General features: G+C 40.0%; 1 protein-coding gene across 4 annotated transcripts in view; it reads left to right on the top strand.

Annotated features, from left to right (window-relative positions):
* Positions 1 to 21,023, top strand: part of EPHA7 (EPH receptor A7) — a 182,651-nt gene that overhangs the window by 151,440 nt on the left and 10,188 nt on the right. For 3 of the 4 annotated variants that reach the window (XM_053381486.1, XM_053381487.1, XM_053381485.1), the window contains 6 exons: positions 3,622 to 3,747; positions 6,358 to 6,543; positions 7,135 to 7,196; positions 8,384 to 8,593; positions 9,611 to 9,760; positions 15,952 to 16,145. In XM_053381486.1, the coding sequence (XP_053237461.1) occupies positions 3,622 to 3,747; positions 6,358 to 6,543; positions 7,135 to 7,196; positions 8,384 to 8,593; positions 9,611 to 9,760; positions 15,952 to 16,145 (928 nt within the window). The remainder of the gene's footprint in view (positions 1 to 3,621; positions 3,748 to 6,357; positions 6,544 to 7,134; positions 7,197 to 8,383; positions 8,594 to 9,610; positions 9,761 to 15,951; positions 16,146 to 21,023) is intronic. The other variant, XM_053381484.1, reaches the window with a different exon arrangement.

Here is a 21,023-nt window from a genome sequence, read left to right as displayed (position 1 = left end):
TAATGCATTGAAAAAGCACAACACATTTAAATCAGCCAAACACAGAATTTGGCAAAGTTTTACTCATAGTAGACCAGTTGAAATTAATGAACATGAGTAAATTTGCTCCATTAATTTGAATAGGGCCACTCTGAATAAAACTTGGTATTTAGCAACCACTTGAAGACCAGCCCTGATAAGACCATGCATATTTTCTGAAGAAATGGATCTCAGCTTGTAGTTAGTGGTAGGCCATTTTTTTTTTACAGTTAGGTTCATAATATTGCCCTTACAACCTGGGTGCTATGAATTCATGTTTTGCACTGGTGCTTCCTGAAGCAAATGACTGATTCATCAAAGGAAATATAGTAAATTAAGAATCAGAGTGGCTGATAATAACATCTGGATGAATACAGGGTCATTCTACAATTCAACAAAAAAGTCATTCAATACACTTAAGGGAAAGTTATTGTGAAGCCTAAATACAACCTTTCTGATTTATAATTTTCTTATCAATAAGTTTAGGAGTTATTTTTTGCCTGTAGATGAAGGTGGAGATATTTTAGCAATTTTTTGCCACCATATCACCAGACTAGTTTTAATGTAACAAAGTGGCTGGTTGTCAGTGTTCTGTTTGTAATAGTTTATTACTATGTGGAATTTGTTGCTAACATAGATTTTAATAATCGGGAGAAAATGAAACAGCATTGAAAACAGTAGCCAAATAAGTGCTGTTCTGGTGGTTCCTTAGTGTTTAGTATTTGGTGATGCTATCCAGAGACTCAAGTCAAAGTCACATCAAGTTTTCTCTTTCACCTTTCCGCCTTTCATAAAATTTGATCAGCCTGAGTTCATTCATTCTCTCTAAGTCTAGATATGTCAATACTTAAATCACTTCATTAAACTACGGATTGAAACCATTCCTGCCTCATTCAAGCCTTGCAGGGCACTTTACCTAATAAATGGAAAATAGTAATAGCAATCAGGGTTATCACGTTCTGAGTGCATGTTGTTGTTTTAAAAATGAAGCATTTGCAAATATCCCACTGTTGAAATGAAGCTCCTCTGAAGGATTAGAATCTTAGTAACACCATCTTATTTTAGTTGTAGTGAGGCTCTTCATATCCTTAAAATACTTTAAGGTCTTTTCAATATTCCCTACCGAGTGATGTCTGAGAAAGAAATGAAATTAAGCATTTTTTCCCCTTTACATGTGTCTACAGGGAAAGTGAAAGTGCTAGCTGGAGAATGCTTTTCCCCAGCATGCACTATTTTTAGATGATATGTTTTAGGGAAAGAAAATGTAAATAGGTTAACAGCCTAGTCTTAATAGTCAGAAACTGAAATTGAAAATAACACTTCATTCCTTCATTGTATCCCTTTCAAGAAATCTAGTTATCCAATATCTAGGGAAGCTTACAGTCTGTCAGAAAAGATTACCAACTATGAAGCCAACCCGAAAGTCTTATGATTTTCATCTTTACTTGACTACATTTTTAGAGCCTTTTGATAAAAAGCATAGTATTTAATTTGATATGATCATTGTTTCTGGGGAGAAACAAAACACAGTCTTGAAGTCACTGATGATTTCCAATTTTGCATCCTTTTGTTCCTGTGGTATACAGACAATTTTCTTATATGCTAAAACATCAGACTGGATTTTCACAGTAACCTGAAACAGCAATCCTTTTAACTAGCTTTCAGATCAGTGAATTTAATAGAATGTCCAGTCTTCCCATTCAATTCCCCTCAACTTTGAATGATCCCAAGTGCTACGTTTTTAAAGGTATAACACAATGGAAGAGTTTAGTCAACCAATTGCAATTTACATTTTGTTTCCTCCTACCATTTTCTTTTAACAATGTCTTTGAATCTGAGGGAGCACTATTTCACGTTGGTATGCCAAGAAAGCGTTGGCCTGTCAAAATGTTTTATGACAGCTTGAATAAAGTACCATCAGAGACCCATTTACGATTCACAAGGTTACCTCCAATCCAGGCTCCTTATCGCAAGCACAAGAAGATGGCTCATTCTCCATCTGCTTGCTTGAGAGCACAATATAGGCAGTTAACCTATTGTTTTCTGCTCTCTTTCCCTTCTGGTTGGGGACGTAAATAAAAAATGAGCCCTTATCAGCTCCAGAAGCTGAGCCATTATTATTATGATTAGCACTAAACCTATTGAAAAATACAGTGCAGCAAAAGTAACCTCTGGGGATGATGTGAAATAATTTCTTGCAGATCCTCAGTATGCCTATTCAGCTCCGTGGATGACCTCCACATCACTAGCATTCTTTTCCCATGGCATTATTTTTAATAATATAGCTGCTGCAGTTTGAAACATGTGATACCTGCTGAATATGTTGCCCATGACTATTTCATTAAGACCTTTCTCAAAATTGATGGAATCTGTGTCTGAAAACTTCTTTTCTCAACCCCATATCTTGGTGATTAGGCCATTGTACTGTCTAGGAGAGAGCATTCTGCTTCTTGTATTTCATCCCATAACCTCCCTACTGCCGACACCACCACCACCACAAACAGACCGTCAGACAGACAGACAAACATACAAACAAACAAACAAACCAGTGTGCTCAAACTACAGGTGTAACTGTGTCCCAAAGAAACAATCTAAACACACCATTTGCCCTATATTATTCATTTACTAATTAAATTTATATATCACCCTTTCTCCCAAAGGAGTTCAGAGCAGCAATTTATGGCTATCCAACATTTGGTCGGGAAGATCAGTGTGAAATTCTGAAGGGTGGGGAAACTTTGCATTCACTTTCTACAATACTGATCTGCACATTTTCCTACTCACCAGTACACTCACAGTTGGGGAAGATATGACAGAATCTTGTGGATAAATGAAACAAGAGAGAGCCCAAGAAGGTATATTATTTATATGTCAGAGACAGATAAGACTGTCAAAATGTGATGCCACTTTGTGTTAGGGGGAAAAAAGAGGTTGGCACCAGTTATATTTCATCTCAGAATAGTCACCTTTCTGATCTCTGCCCTTACAGTATCTTCCCCCTCTTGCTTGGCAAGCCTACCAAAAGCAGGCCAACACCAGCAGCATGAAAATAGGTTGTGAGAAGGCACAGAGGTATCCCACTGCCCTTCCAGCAAGCCACTTACCTCTCTTCAGGAAGATTCAGTTGGGTGGAGGTCTCAGTATATTTTTCAGAATACAGGATGTGGATAAAGGACAGATACTCAAAACAATGAACTTGTTAGAAACATTCACTCCATTCACTCAAGACAATGTAAGTGTAAGGTAGGGATCAGGAACTAGAACTTCCAGGGCCAAATCTGTATCATCTTTTGGCTGTCCCAATTGCCAGTTAATGGCGTGAATAGTGACTGTGGCAGCAGAGCTTGCAGGTTCTACTGGGGAAGAAAGAATTGGGTTTTCACCTTTCACCCCATCTCAGCTAGGTTATCCTGCAAAATTGCTTGCTGGCCACAAATGTAAGGAATGGGGAGGTGTTTCCTGAGAAACACCCGTTTGCCTTACCTAGATGGCTCGACAGGAGCCTCACTGTTCTAGGGTGCGCTCTGCTTAATGAAATTCCGGGATTGGCTGCACAATAAGTGCTTTGCTTCATCACAGTCATGCTTTCTTACATCATTACAGTTAAATTTCCAGGCACCAAAACCTACATTGACCCTGAAACCTACGAGGATCCAAATAGAGCTGTCCATCAATTCGCCAAGGAGTTAGATGCCTCCTGTATTAAAATAGAGCGTGTGATCGGTGCAGGTAAGCTCGCTGTGGCTTCCTTATACAATTCTTCCATTTAGCTCGGATTGAAACTCATACATCATGATGACAGGCAAATAATTATATCTTGCGCATGGAGCTTTTTGTCTATACCAGAGTGGTTAAAAGCACTGGAGCTGCATTTGCTCATAAATGTAAAATAAATAAATAACCAGTCCAGTGGTCCAAAACATGTGTGTGTATTTCTATTTCCTTTTAGGAAAATGAAATGAAAATTGTGTTTTACAAATGCAAATAATGTCATTCCTCCTCACATATTGTTGAGAGAAGGTGGTGCATTTGAGTTAAACACCTGATGGCTATATTTGCATCAATATTTCCATTAAACTCCAAGAGAGGCTTACTTGTATGTGTCTATATAAAGAACGACATTTGTGTTTGTTATAACTAAAAGCTGGCTTTACAAAATAAGTTTTTCTTTGGGGAATGTCATTGGTTCCATTTTTAAAGTATTTTATTGCTATAAGGAGTCCTCATCCTAGCTCTTGTGAGTGATGGTAATTGTGCTCTCATTACATTGCTTTTCTTCCTTTTCCCACATACTTAGACAGTGGTGTTCATGCTCTGGAAACCTGTTTCCATTTATTTGCATTAATAAGATATGTGACACTTTTATTATTATACTGTTTCATGTAGTGAAATTAAGTATCCATGGGCAAGAAAAGTATCAACTACCTGGGACTCCTGGAGGAAACATTCTTTGATTTCCTGTTGTTTTATGCAGTACTTTTAAGTCCTCTTTTCCCCCTCTTTAAATCACTCCTGCAGCAGTGTGACAAGTGCTGTAAATTACATATAATAGCTCTTTGTTGTTGTTTTTTAAAAGGGGAGGCGGACTCACTTAACTTAATGTGAAAACAGATGAAACCTATGCATGCAATGTCAGTGTGTATAGGACTGCAGCCTTAGAAGATGTTAATGACGACATTAACTAAAACTAAATTCATGTACACTCCTGATTCAGAATATTATCTTAAGTCATGCATCAGTCTGTCCCACTGGAATTCAATGGATGCTTCAATCTTATTTTTGAATATCTGCTTTCGGTGCCAGCATAACCACATGCTTTCACTGTAAGCACTTATTTACAGGCACAGAGGTGAGTAATAACCTTCAAGTCCCAGTTCTTAAATTCAGCAGAGGCATCATTATAACATTTTGGAGCAGATTTGACACAACAACTTCACCATGTTCACCATGCAGATAACCTTCCCGCATGAGCTGGAGCCTCCATGCAAAACAACTGTTCCCATTGATTGATTGATTGAATTTATATAACGACCTATACCCAGAGGTCTCAGGGCAGTTCACAGAACAAAATCCAAATATAGAACCACACTATATATAATCAAAATAAAAATAACAACCTCCCCCCCCCCAAAAAAGAAGCACATTTTAAAAGGGCATAAGATGCTTTGCTTTGCCAAGTTAGCTGCATTGAAGGCCTGCTTCCAGGAAAACTGGGTCACCGTTTCTCCATATCCATTCCAGTGATTTTACAGAAGTCAAAGCAGCCCCCTTATACAAAGACTGCCTCTGAAAAAAAAAGTTAGCAAGTTTAAATAGGTTCAGAAATTAACCATGGCATTTCCCAAATTAAGAGAAGGCTCATTTCTGAGCCAGTCCAACAACACAAAGCAGGTGTGAGCTTGCCCATCTGTAGACAATCAATAGCACCTTGGTAGACTAAAGTTGTATAAACCCTTAATTCACAGCAAGTGCTCACTGGCTTAGAACTTGACTGAGATAATAGATAAGGGTCTGTGGTTAAATTAACTTGAGACAGCACAAAACAACAATCTTACTTTCCTGCTCTTGTGGAATTCTGATTCAATTTGATTTTTTAAAAGGAAAATTAATTTTCTGATTGATTTTGTGACTACAAACTCAGAACTCTGCTGACAAACTGAAAGGCAAATATGGAAATGTCAGTCCTTTTGGTGGTGAAGTGTTAAGTGTAGTTGCCTTATTTATATTTCAATTCATGGGTCATACTTAGCAAAGACTGCGAGGAAAATGACTGTTGCAACAGCCTGGTGATAAAGCAGAAAAATATATGCACGGTTTATATCAAGTAAACATATGAAGTATCAGTGTGACAGACAGACAGGCTTTAGCATGTTTCTCTGCTAATGTGGTACACTCAACTGAGGAGTAAAGGTTCTCAGTTCTGTGAGTGGTTGATTTTGATGAGGGCAGTATAATTTTCTGTTCCCTGCCAACATGTTTATGATACTCCTGTTGTGCACAACCATTGCGTGCTATACTATTGTCTGTACTGTACTATTGACTCTGCCATCACAGTCCTTCGCTTTTATAGCTTCCTCACGTTGCTATAGAATAGGCTAAAATTTGCTCATTTGCTCTTTTATATTTCTTTGATTTCAACCATGTGCTTAAATATTTTCCATTGAAATTACTGCAGCTTGGAGGCATTTAACCTTGGTTGGGTTATGCCCTTGTTGATTTGATTCAAATCTAGCATAGCATTAAGTGGGAGTGTTCAGTTGACATCTAAATGCATTGGACATACGTAATTCTGGTCCTGTATCAGTGATTTCCTAACAGACGATACGTTTTCCATTTCAGGAGAGTTTGGAGAAGTATGCAGTGGGCGCCTAAAGCTTCCAGGCAAGAGAGATGTTGCTGTGGCCATTAAAACCTTAAAAGTAGGCTTCACTGAAAAGCAAAGAAGGGATTTTCTTTGTGAGGCGAGCATCATGGGACAGTTTGATCACCCCAACGTTGTTCATTTAGAAGGGGTGGTTACCAGAGGTAATTAACTACCAGATCTGACCTTTAGACAACATACTAAAAGGCAATACATTGTTACAAAGTTTTCATAGTCAGCAATTCAAAAGACAGAGATGTGCTACATAGATTAACAGATTTTCTTCTGATGTGTAACTAACTAAGAGAATGCTTAGTTTATGCAACAACATTAGAGAGAGAGAGAAATAAGATCAGTGGATGATGAAAAGATGAAGAACTTTGGAATATTTATTTTTCTTAGTCCCATTTAGCCTCAAATACCATGTAGGAAGATAAGGTTTCTTATGTCCTTTCATATTATCTGAAGTGTCATTTCCCCAGAATTCTCTTCACACAGCGGGAGTCAGGAGAATGCACTGACATTTTGATTTGTACGGTTTAACTTTTGCGAATCATGACCATATTCTGCACACAGACATTTAAGGGCCTTTTAGATCTCAGTAACAGTTTTGGAAGCTTCAGGAGCACTCATGCCTCAACTATTCAGCCCTTCAAAGGAACAACATATGTTTTATCAGGAGTGGAGGGAACCACTCTGCTCAGATTATGATTCCTTTAAACAAAATGTGCCCCCCTTTCTTCTTTCTTTTTTAGGGAAACCAGTCATGATTGTAATAGAATACATGGAGAATGGAGCTCTGGATGCATTTCTCAGGGTGAGTGAATGCTAGAGGGAAACATACATAGCACTTCAAAAATAAAATATATATGCTACCAATTTAGCATAATAAAACATTTTCAGTGTAAAATGAGAACACGCCAAACATTAAGAGATCTCTGAATGGTCTCTGAAAAATCAGATTAGAAATTAGAAGACCAGACGGGATCAAACGAAAACATTTTTGGCCATCTAAGTGATCCAATGTGGGACAGATATTGTGGTTTTGATTACCATCATCGAAAGGGACCTGAAGCCATATTGTGGGAACACATGCTTCAAAATCATATTTGTATCTTTTCAACATTGTAGAAAAGAAAGAGGCCTTAAATTAAGTACAGCAGTAATTCAGAAATGAAGGAAGCATTCCCTCCCCCCAGTCCTAAGAGAGATTTTACAACTTTTTGTGACTGTTTATCATTTATGGTAGACAACTTGCTAAACACTACGAAGTCCAAAAAGGAAAGTGCATAACTGTTAGCATCAGTAAGCTAAATCTGCTGCATGGATCCCCAAGTATAATATTGGTAATCATGGGCATAGCCAGAGGGGCAGGGGGGGCAGCTGTCCTCCCCTAGAGCGAGTAAAACAATAGAAATACTTAACTAACTGACCAATCACATCAGTTCTGCCACCCCTAACAAAAATCCTGGCTGCGCTCATGATTGGTATCATAATGTTTCTTCCCATACTCACAACAGCTACTTTCCTATTATGTAGTTCACACTTTAGGAGCACGGATGCCAACATAAATGCCATGTAATATATACTCTTGCCCTCAAAATACATTTTTACATAAAGCTAAGGACCAGTATATTCATAGCTCTCATGGAGTAACCCATTCCTCTCTACCCTTTGGAAAAGGTTTAATGAAAATCAGGATTTACACATATATATTCATATACTAATAGGCTTTCTCTTATGATTGATCTGCTGCTAGGGTGGGAGGTGGGGGTTGACAGACTGCACATGTGAAGCCCAGAGCGACACTTCATGTCTTACATGTGGGCTGTGGGAGGCAAGTCATGCATGAGATGGAGGCACTAATGACATATTACATGTGGAATTTGCAGACACGGGGCTGTGGGAGGCCTGGCCTTAAAGCACCAGGATTTTAACAATGTTTTTATCCTTCCCTCTCAGCTGCTCTAAGACGCATTTCTCTGCTTCTTTCTTTTACTTCAGAAACATGATGGGCAATTTACAGTAATTCAGCTGGTGGGGATGTTGAGAGGAATTGCTGCTGGAATGAGATACTTGGCTGATATGGGATACGTGCACAGGGACTTAGCAGCACGCAACATTCTGGTCAACAGCAATCTTGTTTGTAAAGTGTCAGACTTTGGCCTCTCCAGAGTTATAGAAGATGACCCAGAAGCTGTCTACACTACAACAGTGAGTTGCACATTAAACGAAAAAAGAGCACAGTTCGCTCAAGTATATTGTTGCCCATTCCTCACTCCCAGGAGTGGTGAGAATTTCCAAGGGCTGTGCTCCACAAGTCAAGCGACCTTTAGATGAAAAAACACTGGTGACCGGTGGCATTTTTGCATTATTTGTGTTATTTCCAAATACATATGTAGAGCACAGGTGGAGGCAGGTGACTCAGAGTCTCAGAGTAAAGGTGCCAGTAAAAAAAGGGGGGGAGTGAAAATTCATGCTCATTAGCAAGCTCATTACAATACAATAGGTGTGGGTAAGTCAGGTGTCCTCCACAATAATTTCCATCATCACTGACCATTCTGGCTGGTGCTGATGGCAGTTGGAGCTGAAGAACATCTGCAGTGCCACAGGTTCCCCTACCCTAAAATACAGTACCTGTGGAGCTTTCACCAGTGCTCAAGGAAGGTGCATATTAATGTCATTGGCCCACAGGTACAATGATTGCTGCTGTCCTCTGCCAAATGCTGGATTATGGCATCTGCATACCGCTCTCCCAGCCCAGTCCTCTAATGGATGTTTGTATATTCTCTTGAGCTCCCTGAATGATGGAAAACCAACATGTTAAGAAGGAGAAAGTGCATTTTTAATTGTGGAGGTTCTCAGTACATTACAAACTAGCGTATCGGGAAGATGTCAAGAATAAGAAAAAGTTTCTTCCTGATATTCTAGTTTTCCATGTATAATAAACATTTATATCTAGTTATATTTAACCATGTCATCCTTGCAATGATCTGAAGTGGTGCAGCCCAGTAGTAGCTGCTCTGTATATCATATAGGTTGTAGGAGGAAGGAATGGCTATAATCTGTGAGATGATGCAAGATTTAAAGAAGCACAGGCATAATTTACTTCCTTAGTTTTAATTTTCTTTTATGATTGCAAGAAGATCTAACAAGCTGCCTGTCATCTAATGCTTTCATGTATGGATGATGTTACTGTAAGTTTGTTTCAGAAACTCTCTTTTTCCATAGGGTGGGAAAATACCAGTAAGATGGACAGCTCCTGAGGCCATACAGTATCGCAAGTTTACATCAGCAAGTGACGTATGGAGTTATGGAATAGTAATGTGGGAAGTCATGTCTTATGGAGAGAGGCCATACTGGGATATGTCAAATCAAGACGTAAGTTCCAAAAATGCATGTTCTGTTTCTTATAATGCACAGCACTGGATAATAGAACTTGCAAATGATATATGGATTAGGGTTTTCTCTCTAGCAACACGCCCAAAGACTTGAAGAACAACTAATAATATTATAAAAGGGAAATAGAAACTTATTTTGGAAAGGTATAAATTTATTAGCACTAGCCAGCTAGTGGGAAGCCAGCTCAAGGGCTCCCACTAGTGCACTGGAGTTTGACCACTTCCTCCTCCAAATCCACTCCGGAGTGTGTGTGAGGAAGGGGAGATTGTTCCGTCCGGCAAATAGAAATGCTTACGCTGACAGAACAATTGCATTAACATGATGCTGAATTCCACATATTGTTTTAATTATCTTTTTAGCTACATCTCTGTTACTTTATCATAAATACTGCTGCTAGCTGTTTCATTATTTTATAGTTCATTAATAGGGCATAGCAAGCAGCATACACAGAAAGAGACTACATAACACATAACCTAGTAGACAAATAGCACAATCCTGCATATGTCTACTCAGCAGTAAGACCCATTGAGTTCACAGGTAAGTGTGTAGAGGACTGAGCCAAGAGCTGGGATAAGGGTCAGTTATGATGTTCAGGCTTTTCCAGCCATTGTTGCCTTTAGACATCTTTAAAAGTCACTCTTGGTGTTTGAAGACCTCTGAAAGCAAGTTGGCAAGGACATGCAAGGGCACTTTGGATCCTAGACAGTTTTGGGGTTTTTGTTAAAGCCCACAAATTCTGTAAGTTTCAACAACACCATTACAAAACCCCCGAAACAGTAGTCCATTAATCATCCTCTTCTAAAACTTAGAGAGAGGGAGTAATGAATAACTATTCATCCATAATAGCTGATTTCTTCTCAACATTTTACAACTGAACCTTTATTCCATGTTGTCTTCACTGAAAATAATATAATCCTACAATGAGAAAACAAACCCTTTTCATAACACTATATGCATCCTCCTTCTAGGTAGGACTTAGGCTGTCACTTTTTTCCCTTACAAAAGAGGAAAAATGAAAACATGTAGTCATCTCCACACCCTTGATCTTGGCCTCGGGCTTGTTTACACAGGTGCAGATTGAGGGCTTGTTTACATGGCACCCATTCTAGCCCTTACAAGAGCATTTTAGAGCAGATTCATGTGTGCAGAAGTTCCCTGTGACTAACCCTTTTGAAGAGGATTATTCCTTGAACAGGGTAGCCATTTTCACAAGCAAGCGGAGAGGGGACTTGGCTTTACGAAGCTTTAATTTTGAGCACAAAGGTCCGTGGATGTGGAACAGAGCTATATCTAAATTAGTTCTTTATTTGGACACAAAATGTTTCTTCAAATCAATAGACGGTACAGTTTGGCCTAAGTTACAAACTTACTTACATCTGAGCTTCTAGTGACAATGCTACCTCCGGGAGCATCCCCAAGCTGTTCTTTTGGCAGGAATGCAACTCCATTTGGAACAGGCCATCTCCCTGGCTCCTAGACCCTGGTGCTGCCCCCTATTCCTGCCTCCAGCTAGTAGAAATTCAGTTTCAGTTTATAAGCCCTTATACAGCTCAACACCCCCAGTACTGGTACAACATCTAAAGAGTTTCTCCCAGTGCCTTCATATAAATGTTAAAAGGTATGAGAGACAAGATGCAACTCTTGCTGAAATCCTCAGGTACATGAGAGGTTAAATGCATGGCTGACCACAAGCTTTGACATTGATTCAGCAAGCAAGACACCTCCCTTTGAAGAGAACATGGCAAGCACAGCTGTTCGTATGTCCCAAGACTGGACAGACGAATGGGCATATTCCTCTGTGTGGGCTGGCTCTGTGAAGTTCGTCTGCACCAGTGCTGCCATCTCCATGTCCAAAGAGATGGAGGTGAAGTTAGGACTGCTTTAGCATCATGCTAAATCTCTAAATCTGCTCTGCAGGGTAGAGAGACACTGCCCCATCCCCTGAAACAGCAGGCAGGGGAAGGAGAGGGGGACAAGTAGAATGATTCTGCCAAGGTAGGGTTGGCACAGTACAAATGTGCTGGTGATGCCAATATGGTGCTCCTCCCAGGGCATTTCCACCATGCCAACCTCACCACTGCTGCCTCCCTCTTCCTCTCCATCCCAATATGCTGCAGTGACTCAGCTGAACAGAAGTCAAATGAGCAGTGCAGCCCCACCACATGGCCTACTGCTGTGAAAAACAAAGGACTAGGGAGAATTTCTCAATACAGAGAGGCCAATATTTGATGCAATGTGTGCTCTTTCCCTTAGTATAGTACTATTAGCTATTCTGGTTTCAAGTTTATTGCCATTTTATAAAATATGGGAATCAAACTGCAGATACCAAGTGAAGTTTCATTTTGTCATAGAAATAAGTGTGTTTGTAAATAAATGATGAGGAAAATAATGTTATTTCCCTGTTGTTGTTTTTTAAGAATGATCGACATCAGAGAGTACTTTTTTTGGTGCGTTTTTTTTCTAATCTACCATATAAAATCTAAATGATGAGTCAGTTTGGCAGAGAGCAAAGTTGTTAATATTTGACAGGTCTCAGTGTCAGAGATTTCATGGACTGTCAAAATATGGGCAAACAAGTCCTTGGGGCAGGGAGAGAAATATTTACATTCCCTCGACACCCAGACGAGTTTCATTCCTTTTGACACCTTCCTTCTGTACTAGATTCAAACATAAAAGGTGTCTGACAGGAATATAAGATGCCTCAAAGGCAAAGCTTACCTATCTTTCAAAAAAGACATAAGGAAAGAACTGTTAGGAGAAGGGAAAGCAACAGACAAAATCTGTATTTTCATACTTCTTGCTGAAATTTTGCATTGGGCTTAATGTATGGGCTCAATTTGTAAATAGGTAAACAGAGCAAATTGTCTGACAGTGAGAACAACATACCAGTTATATTCTAGTTAGCATTTAATTTATTTCCTGCTCAACTGAAATGAGGTTTTCAGTGCAATCTTGCACATGTCTATTCAGAAGTAAGTCCCATTCACTTCAATAGGGCTTACTTCCAGGCAAGTGCATTCAAGAATGCAGCTTAAATATTTTAAGCCTGGTGGGATGGGATGGCATGGGGATGTGTTGAACTACTGCTCTACAAACTAAGCAAATCAGAAAAGAAATGAAAAACAAGCACAAGGGATAGTTGTGACATAGAATAATAGAATTGTGGTCCCCAAAAATAATCTAGTCCAACCCCCTGCAATGCAGGACTCTCAGCTAAAGCATCCATGACAGATGGCCATCCAATCTCTGTTTAAAAACCCCCAAGGAAGGAGCGTCTACCACCTTCCAAGGGTTCCATTGTCAAGCAGATCTTACCATGAGAAAGTTCTTCCTGATGTTTAGTCAGAATCTCCTTCCTTGTAACTTGAAGCCATTGGTTCACGTCCTACACTCCAGAGCAGGCAGGGCAAGTGGTACCTAAATAAAGTATGTCGTATTCTCATTAATTTAGACTAAAGCTACACTTTTACAATCAGGTTTCACACAATCATGTTAACTGCATTTTGTGTCATTTGTATTCACCAGTACAGTATGTAAAGTGGAGTAAGTCAGATGAGAGGGACTAATTTATTTAATCTGGTTTCATATGGCAAGACAAAGATGGGTTGGTACCTATTTTCCTACTGAAATAGCTAGTGTTCTTATCCAGTTTACATGGCTATAAATTCATTTAAATATATATTCACTACTTAAAATAGAGTATGTGCTGGAACTAAGCCAAATAATGTGAAAAATTGACCTCATACCTTTTGTGGTGGTGGTGGTTTTAGTGCATCTTGTCGGTCCCCATCATTATGCTTTGACTTTAAATCTTAGAATCACTTACCTTATTTCTCTCATTCAGAATGGTCTTAAACAAAAACTATTTGAATTTCTGGTTTTATTTGTTCAGCATTCATGTGTAAAAGAAGTATAAGCTTTTTCTTTTATCTTTTAAAAAAGGTGAACCATTAACCTTTGCTGTTAGTCATTTCTCAACACCATGGAATTTTCTACAATCAAGAAAATATATTTGCCATCATGCCTGCTAATGCATATTTTGTTGCACTTTCTTCTTTCACTGCTTCGCTTTTGCTGTCTAGGTGATATGTTCTGCCATGGTCATGTTTTGGATTTCTAGATCAATTGACGGCAATCAGTCAAATAATTGTGTTCCAATTACTGTGAGAGATCGACAAGGCGTGTCGCATTTGTATATCTCTCATCTCTAATTCCTTTGGAAATTCTGCGGAGTACTCACATTTTATTAATAAGTGTCTGAGTTGAATTTTCATCATAAAACGCATTTTTAGTTCGAAGAGCATAATTACTGCATCATCATTTTGTATAATTACACACACACACTCACAGAGAGAGACTGACTTTCCACTTGTATACCTTACACAGTTCTGAACTCTCCAAATTTCAGATTTGAAAAATTTGATGTTTAACCCAAGCTAAACATCAGAGCTCCAGGAATCTCTGTGTGTTTTATCCACACTCACCCATTACCATGCGTAATAGAGTTATAGAATAAGAAAACACAAAATTACAGCCATTGAAATGCCTGTGGCCTGAGAATGAACACGTTAGATAACATTAACCTTAGCATTATGGATATTATTTGATTTAAAGCTGCAACCACAAAAGTGGTTTGTGACCTTTCAGTTTGAATGTGGAGTACCCTCCAACTTTGCCAGTGTACGAGAGCTCTGGATTCAGCTGTAGGTTTCCACTCAGAAGAGGGAAGGTGATATTGACTATTTCCTTCTCTCCCTGGCAGCTATCACAGCTTCCAAAAAAATCTCTTCTAGAGGACCCCACAATCCATTAAAAAAAAAATTGTAGGTGGGGAGGTGCTAGTGTCTGCAGCAGAGGGAGAATCACACACACAAAATTATGAGAGTGGATGCTTCCTTTGGCACAAAAGTGATAGGAGCGCTAAGTGACAATCACCCCGTGTTTTCAAATGTTTACAATATTTGCAGCCTGCATCCAATAGGATTTTGGCTTCCTCTGTTCATATATATGTCATTGATGCCTGTGTATATGGCATTACACATTGTTGTACTTTTCTGCAGTGCACTGGGAGATTTTGAAAATTCTTGGAGTCTACTTTTCATTCTTTAAAATCCTCCTTCAATTCACATTCCGACATGCGTATATAATATATATTGAACAAAAGCTTTGAATTCTCACCAGCTTTTATTTATCATGACAGCTTTATTTCCTAGGGTTAACCCCAGAAGAAAGCCCCAAGGTTGGCTTTCTCTGTAGACTGCTGCAAAGGAAAGAGTCCAGTGCTACTTACTCCTGAGGAACAAGCACTCTTCCTTAGCAATTCTAACATAGTTATGTCTGTCGGTATTTGAAATACCCACCCCACCCTGAAACAATATTTTAACGCTTTATATAACTTTTTTTTTTAATCAGCTCATTGCTTCCCATCATGGTTTCTTATCCTGTCCTAGGGGCATTTAGCAGTTTCCTATAATTATTTTCCCCTCCCTCTTTTACTTAAACCTCAAATGAGTTTTGCTAGAAAATCAAGCAGTGGGTATAACTCTTCCTACAGACATTAACTGCCCTGCACCATATCACAACATGCCACATTTTCTTATTAATAATGGACTTTCCTTCTCCTGATTCATTAAGATATTACCCAGCCAAGCTATGCTTATACATGTCACATTGCATTCAGATCCAGTTGTGCCCACTGTAAGGGTGAGTATTAAGGGAAAGTGCTTTTTTAGAAAGTACCTTTTATGTACAGTGATTTCCAGATACTTTTCTTGCATGCACCGATGCCTAAACCTCTGTTCATTTAAATGCTGTGTGTGTTCCTGGAGGGGAAATGAAGGGGGGGGGAGCTTTTGGGCAAATGCTGTTGCCTTCAAAGAACATCTCTATGTATCAATTTATCAGCTGCACCCTTGGTGAATTTAATTGCTGTTTCCTGCTGCTGATTTGACTAGGTAATGCAGCCATGTTCTCAGCATACACCACAGAATAATCTGTTTAATAAGCATGGAAAATAAAAACAAGTTTATTATACAGCAACATGAATGCATGTGTCAAAACAACAGGCTCTGTTTGAAAGATACATTTCATAAAGCTTTGATTGCTTAATTTGCCTGCTTGATTCTTCATGGGCCGTAAAAAATTCAAAACAACGTTGTTTTGTCTTTTAGGTTATAAAAGCAATTGAGGAAGGCTATCGCTTGCCAGCACCCATGGACTGCCCAGCAGGCCTTCACCAGCTGATGCTAGATTGCTGGCAGAAAGAGCGTGCGGAAAGGCCAAAGTTTGAGCAAATAGTGGGCATTCTGGACAAGATGATTCGGAACCCAAACAGCTTGAAAACCCCTCTGGGAACCTGTAGCAGGTAAGTTACTGGTGCTGTTTCTAAGTCGTAGGCCAGATTTTTAGGCTGTATTTCTTCATTCAGTTCAGCTGCTGTTATCCGCTGCAGGGTGTACAGAAACATCCCCTGTTCAGGCTGCCTTTACAAAGATAAACCAGCAGATACTCTAGACTGTGCTGTGTGTTGCTTGTCATAAAACTAGCAGGAACTGAACAGAGGAACCTGAACAGCTTCCATGTTTTGAAAGAAGCAGAAAGGCCACTGTATGATTTGAATTTCCCTGATTTGCCACAGTTTGTTTACTAAAAAGGTTTTAGCACAAAGCAGCTTCCAACAAAATTGCTGTAAAATAATTTACAAAAACATGAAGTTTTAACTGCTGCTCTTTACTGTTTTATTGTTGCTCTGTTGATAGAAATATGCAGCAGCTACAAAGGCCTAGACTCAGCCATATGAAATGTATTTATTCATTTACTGTATTTAGAGCCCATTCTTCACCAAATGATCCAATTCAACAAAAAAAATAAGAGATACTTAACAATATTTCTAAAATATTGTGTGTGGGTATGTATGTACATACATACACACATACATGCACAACACACAAGCGCTAGATGCTGTATTGGCTATATTTTACTCCATATTAATTTTTGTCAAATCCGGGTTAGCGCCAGCGCTGAATGGCGGATTTCTCCCGGAGCTCCGGGAGAGATCTGCTTCGCGGGTTCGGGTTCCGTAGCTCACGGCAGAGCAAGGACCCTCAAAAGTCACAGGCGCGTAGCCTGTGAACCGGAGACTCGGCGGGCACCTTTGCCCCCCCCCCGACGTTGTGAAATAGCCTTTTTAAAGGCTATAGATCAGCGGAGGGTGCGTGGAGCGGTGCTGAGAGTCGCTTTCACCCAGCCTGCGAAGCGAAGCCGCGTCGCCATTAGCGGAGAGCGCTGACTTCTTCCGAAGATTTTGGATTAAAAAAGAGCAACTTTCCGTGAGTAGGATTGAGCTTGCATTAATAATTGGACACTAAAATTAAAGAAATTGGGCACCGAGACGGATAAGCATTAAAAAGGAAGTCTGCTTTCCGTCCTGCAGCAAGATTAAAGCGAAAGGCATTTAAGCTGTAACTTTTGACAGGAGAGTTTACGAGCCAAGAAACCCAACACCAAGTAAAGAACTCCCCCCCCCCAGAAGGCAGGAGGGGGGGGGAGAAGATTTTAAAGGGATTTCCTGCCTGTTTTAAAGGAGATTGAACTGTTTACCGCTGCTTATCTACCTGGGGGTCGGACTGCCGGAGGAAAGGAACCGGCTAAGGACGGTCGTTACAAAAAAGGTTAGAAAGTAACTGCAATATAGACTCTGGTTACTCTCAACTTGAAACATCGTATTTTGCTACATAGTAAGTTACTTGCAGGACACTATTGATTTGGATCTTTTACAAAGAAAGGGACTGGGAGGGCTTTTGCCTTTGGAAGTGTGGGAACAATTTAAAGTTTAAGAACTGACTTTACGCCCTCTAGAGGATTTGGACAGTTTCAGCAACAAGTGGAATTTAAAACCTGAGAACTTCTCTCTTTTGACAGCTTAAGAGTGTGGGAATGACCTTGAGTGAAAGACTTTGTTATGGCAGATGGTAAACAGAAAGAAGATTCACAAGAAACAACTTTGAGATCTGGTAGACAATACAAAGTTGATCTTTCTATGCAAAGAAGGGCCTCTGTATCAGGGGCCTCGGGAACTGCAGCTGTCACAAAGGCAAAAGTGAAAACAATGTCTTCTGAAGAAGCGTTTGCAAAGGCATTGGGGAAAATAAATGATTCTTTAGAGGAATTAAAGAAGCAAGGTGCTGAAACAAATAAGAAAATTGAAGAAATCTCTGGGAAAATTGATTTAAATACTAAAAGTATAACTGACCTCGGGAATAAAGTGAACTCTAATGCAGAAGCAATTGGGAAACTACTGGAAGATTCATCTACAACACGAAAGATAGCTGAGGAAGCCAAGGAAATTGCCACTGCTGTTGAAGGGAAACTTCCACCGGTGTACAGGAAACTGGATGAGTATGAACTGACACTTTCTATGCAGGATATGCAACGCAAGGAGAAGAACTTAAGGATCAGACTTGTGCCGGAAAAGGAAGGAGACAACTTGGTGGATTATTTGACAAAAGAGTTTTCTGACTTCTGGAAGCAAGATTTGAAAGAAGAAGAGTTCAAAATAGAGAGTGCATTTAGGTTGGGAATAAGGCAGAGGAAGAATAGACCCAGAGATTGCTTGATAACTCTAAGATCCAAAGAAGAGAGAGATAAAATATTGAACCTGCACTACCAAACAACCCTTCGAATTGAAGATTTCCATATTGAGATCTTTAAAGATATTCCCAAAAGTATTTTGGATGCAAGAGGTCCTTACAAGGATTTGGTGACACTACTGAAGAGGAACTACATACTATTCAGGTGGGAGTTTCCCCAAGGCCTGTCTTTTAAATACAAGGGGAAGAAAAGAAGAATAAAAACAGTGAGTGATAAAGACAAGTTCCTGGGAGAACACGAAGAAGACCTACAGAAAGAGACCTATCCAGGAGAAGGACATCCTTCAAGACTAGATACGGACACAGAACCACCGACAAAGGACGAACAACAACTGGGAGCTGTAGGAGGAATTAAATAACCCCATCATGGCTTTGCAACTTCTAACCTGGAATTGTAATGGTCTAAACAATCCCCGAAAAAGGAAAAATATATTTCATGCTTTAAAGAAAGACCAATTGGACTTGATTTGTCTACAAGAGACCCACGTGACAAGAGCACACAGAAAACTATTAATAAATAAGAGATTGGGACAAGAATTTATATCTTCAGACAAAGTAAAAAAAAGAGGAGTGGTGATCTACGCAAAGGAAAATTTGCAACCGAAACAAATTTTTAAAGATGACCAAGGAAGATATTTGGCAATTGAAATTCAATTTCAAGGAGAAAAACTTTTGATAGTGGGGATATATGCACCAAATGAAGGGAAAGCAGAATTTTTTAAGAAGTTGCATGAGACTTTAATGGACTATATGGATTATAAACTAATCATGATGGGAGACATGAATGGAGTAGTTTCAACAAATATGGATAAAGCACAAAGACAGGTAGTTACAAAAGATGGAAGACTACCAAAAACTTTTTTTGAAATGACTGACAATACTCTCTAAGGTGCATTAAGATATTGCCAATTACTGCGGATATTTCTCCTTATCTCCACTATGGGTCATGGCAAGCGGCCAAGGGACCTGGACGAGGCAATGCCTCCCCCGAGGCCCAAACAGTCCAAGATTGACTCTTTCTTTTTTAACTGTAGCAGAAATAACGAGGAAGATAGCTACACGGTTGAAACTCACAATCGTTTTAATCCTTTAATTGACCTCGCAGCCGACATAGAAGTGGAGGGGGTGAACTCGAAGGCAACGAATAATGCTAAGGATAATGACAAAGAAGTGAGAGCCACCTCGAAGGGGGAGTCCGAGTTGGCCCTGGGCGACGGCATGGGATTCGATCATTTCCAATTAATAACCAGGACCCTGCGCTGCATCTTTAAGAGCATAAATGGAATCTCCATGCAGGTGAATAACCTTCACCAAAAGCTTGAGGCCCATTTGTTGGAGTTGCAGCTCAACCTCACTCTGCCTCCGAGGGATTTAAAGGGACAGAGGTGTACCTCCCCTGTTAGACATGAAAGTGGTTCTGGTGGTCACTTATTAAAAGCTCAACTGGACTCTCAATCTCTGATCCTACAAGCAAACAAAATATGTCTAACTATACGCAGCAGTGACCCCTGGTCCCCAAGGTGGAATAATTCAAGAGATATCAAAGATCATCTAAGGCAACTCCTTCAGATTTGGCCTCCGCTAATAGATCTTAGTTCAGTGAAACTTTTGAACTACTACCATCGGTTCCAAAAAGTACTGCTCTCCTTCCAGTCACCAAAAATTCCTTCCTTACTGGTTAGGCGTAAAGCGTTTTTGGCCACCTGGGGCATCTTTCCAACGAGAGTCTTTCACGACACCAGGATTAAACCTCTTTTCTGTAATATCGTACAAAAAGGTACCCGCTCACCAGACTGGCGCGACATAGTCTTGAAATTCAAGCTGCCCACCCGGGAACCTCACCCTCCCTCTCAGCCCAAGCTTCCTGGTTTATCTACTCCAGCAACAGAGAAGCATGACCAAAGCGGGCCCAGCCATCTGGCTGCTTTAGAGGAGAGGGACCTTATCTCATCCTATGGTGAGTTGCCATTAGAAGAACAGCAGGAAGTTATAAATAGGCTTGATATACTCAAGCAGCATCTTACACATGTACTTCAAGAGAAAAAAATCTCTTCAAAATCTGGTCATAGTAACCTACTAAATCAAAGGAACGCAGTCACGAAGGGGCTAACACCCCAGAAATCCCTGCCAAATATTGGGACTCCATTAACGGATGATATGGCAGCCTGCCTGGCGGAAGCTCCTCATACTCCGTCGCAACGCAGTCTCCCTTCACCTCTACTAATAGATCTGCAATCAACTACTTCGCCCTTCGTCTTAAAGAGCAAGGCGCCAAACACCCCCCATCTTGGAAATCTGTCAATGTCCTATTCATCTATGCCTGACCTGGAGTCTTCAATCAGTGCGGCCCACTCAGATGACTGTACATCCTCGTCCTTTGCCAGTCAACCTCTTTTTGCAGAACCTCATTTATCCACAACCTCTTCAAGCCAATACATAAACGTTAAGGAAGCCACTGTGCAAAGAGACAGCTCAGGTCTTATTGATGACCCTGTTGGACATATCAATCAAATTACCACCCCTTCGTTACCTCCGGCAACTTCACGCCTGGTGCTGTCTCAGACCCTTGGCAATGCCTCTCCCACCAGTAACCA

The sequence above is a fragment of the Podarcis raffonei genome, chromosome 3 (genome assembly GCF_027172205.1).
Source record: "Podarcis raffonei isolate rPodRaf1 chromosome 3, rPodRaf1.pri, whole genome shotgun sequence".
In the NCBI taxonomy this organism is placed as follows: domain Eukaryota; kingdom Metazoa; phylum Chordata; class Lepidosauria; order Squamata; family Lacertidae; genus Podarcis; species Podarcis raffonei.
The sequence above is the reverse complement of the archived record's forward strand: the minus strand, read 5'-3'. Positions and strand labels throughout refer to the sequence as shown.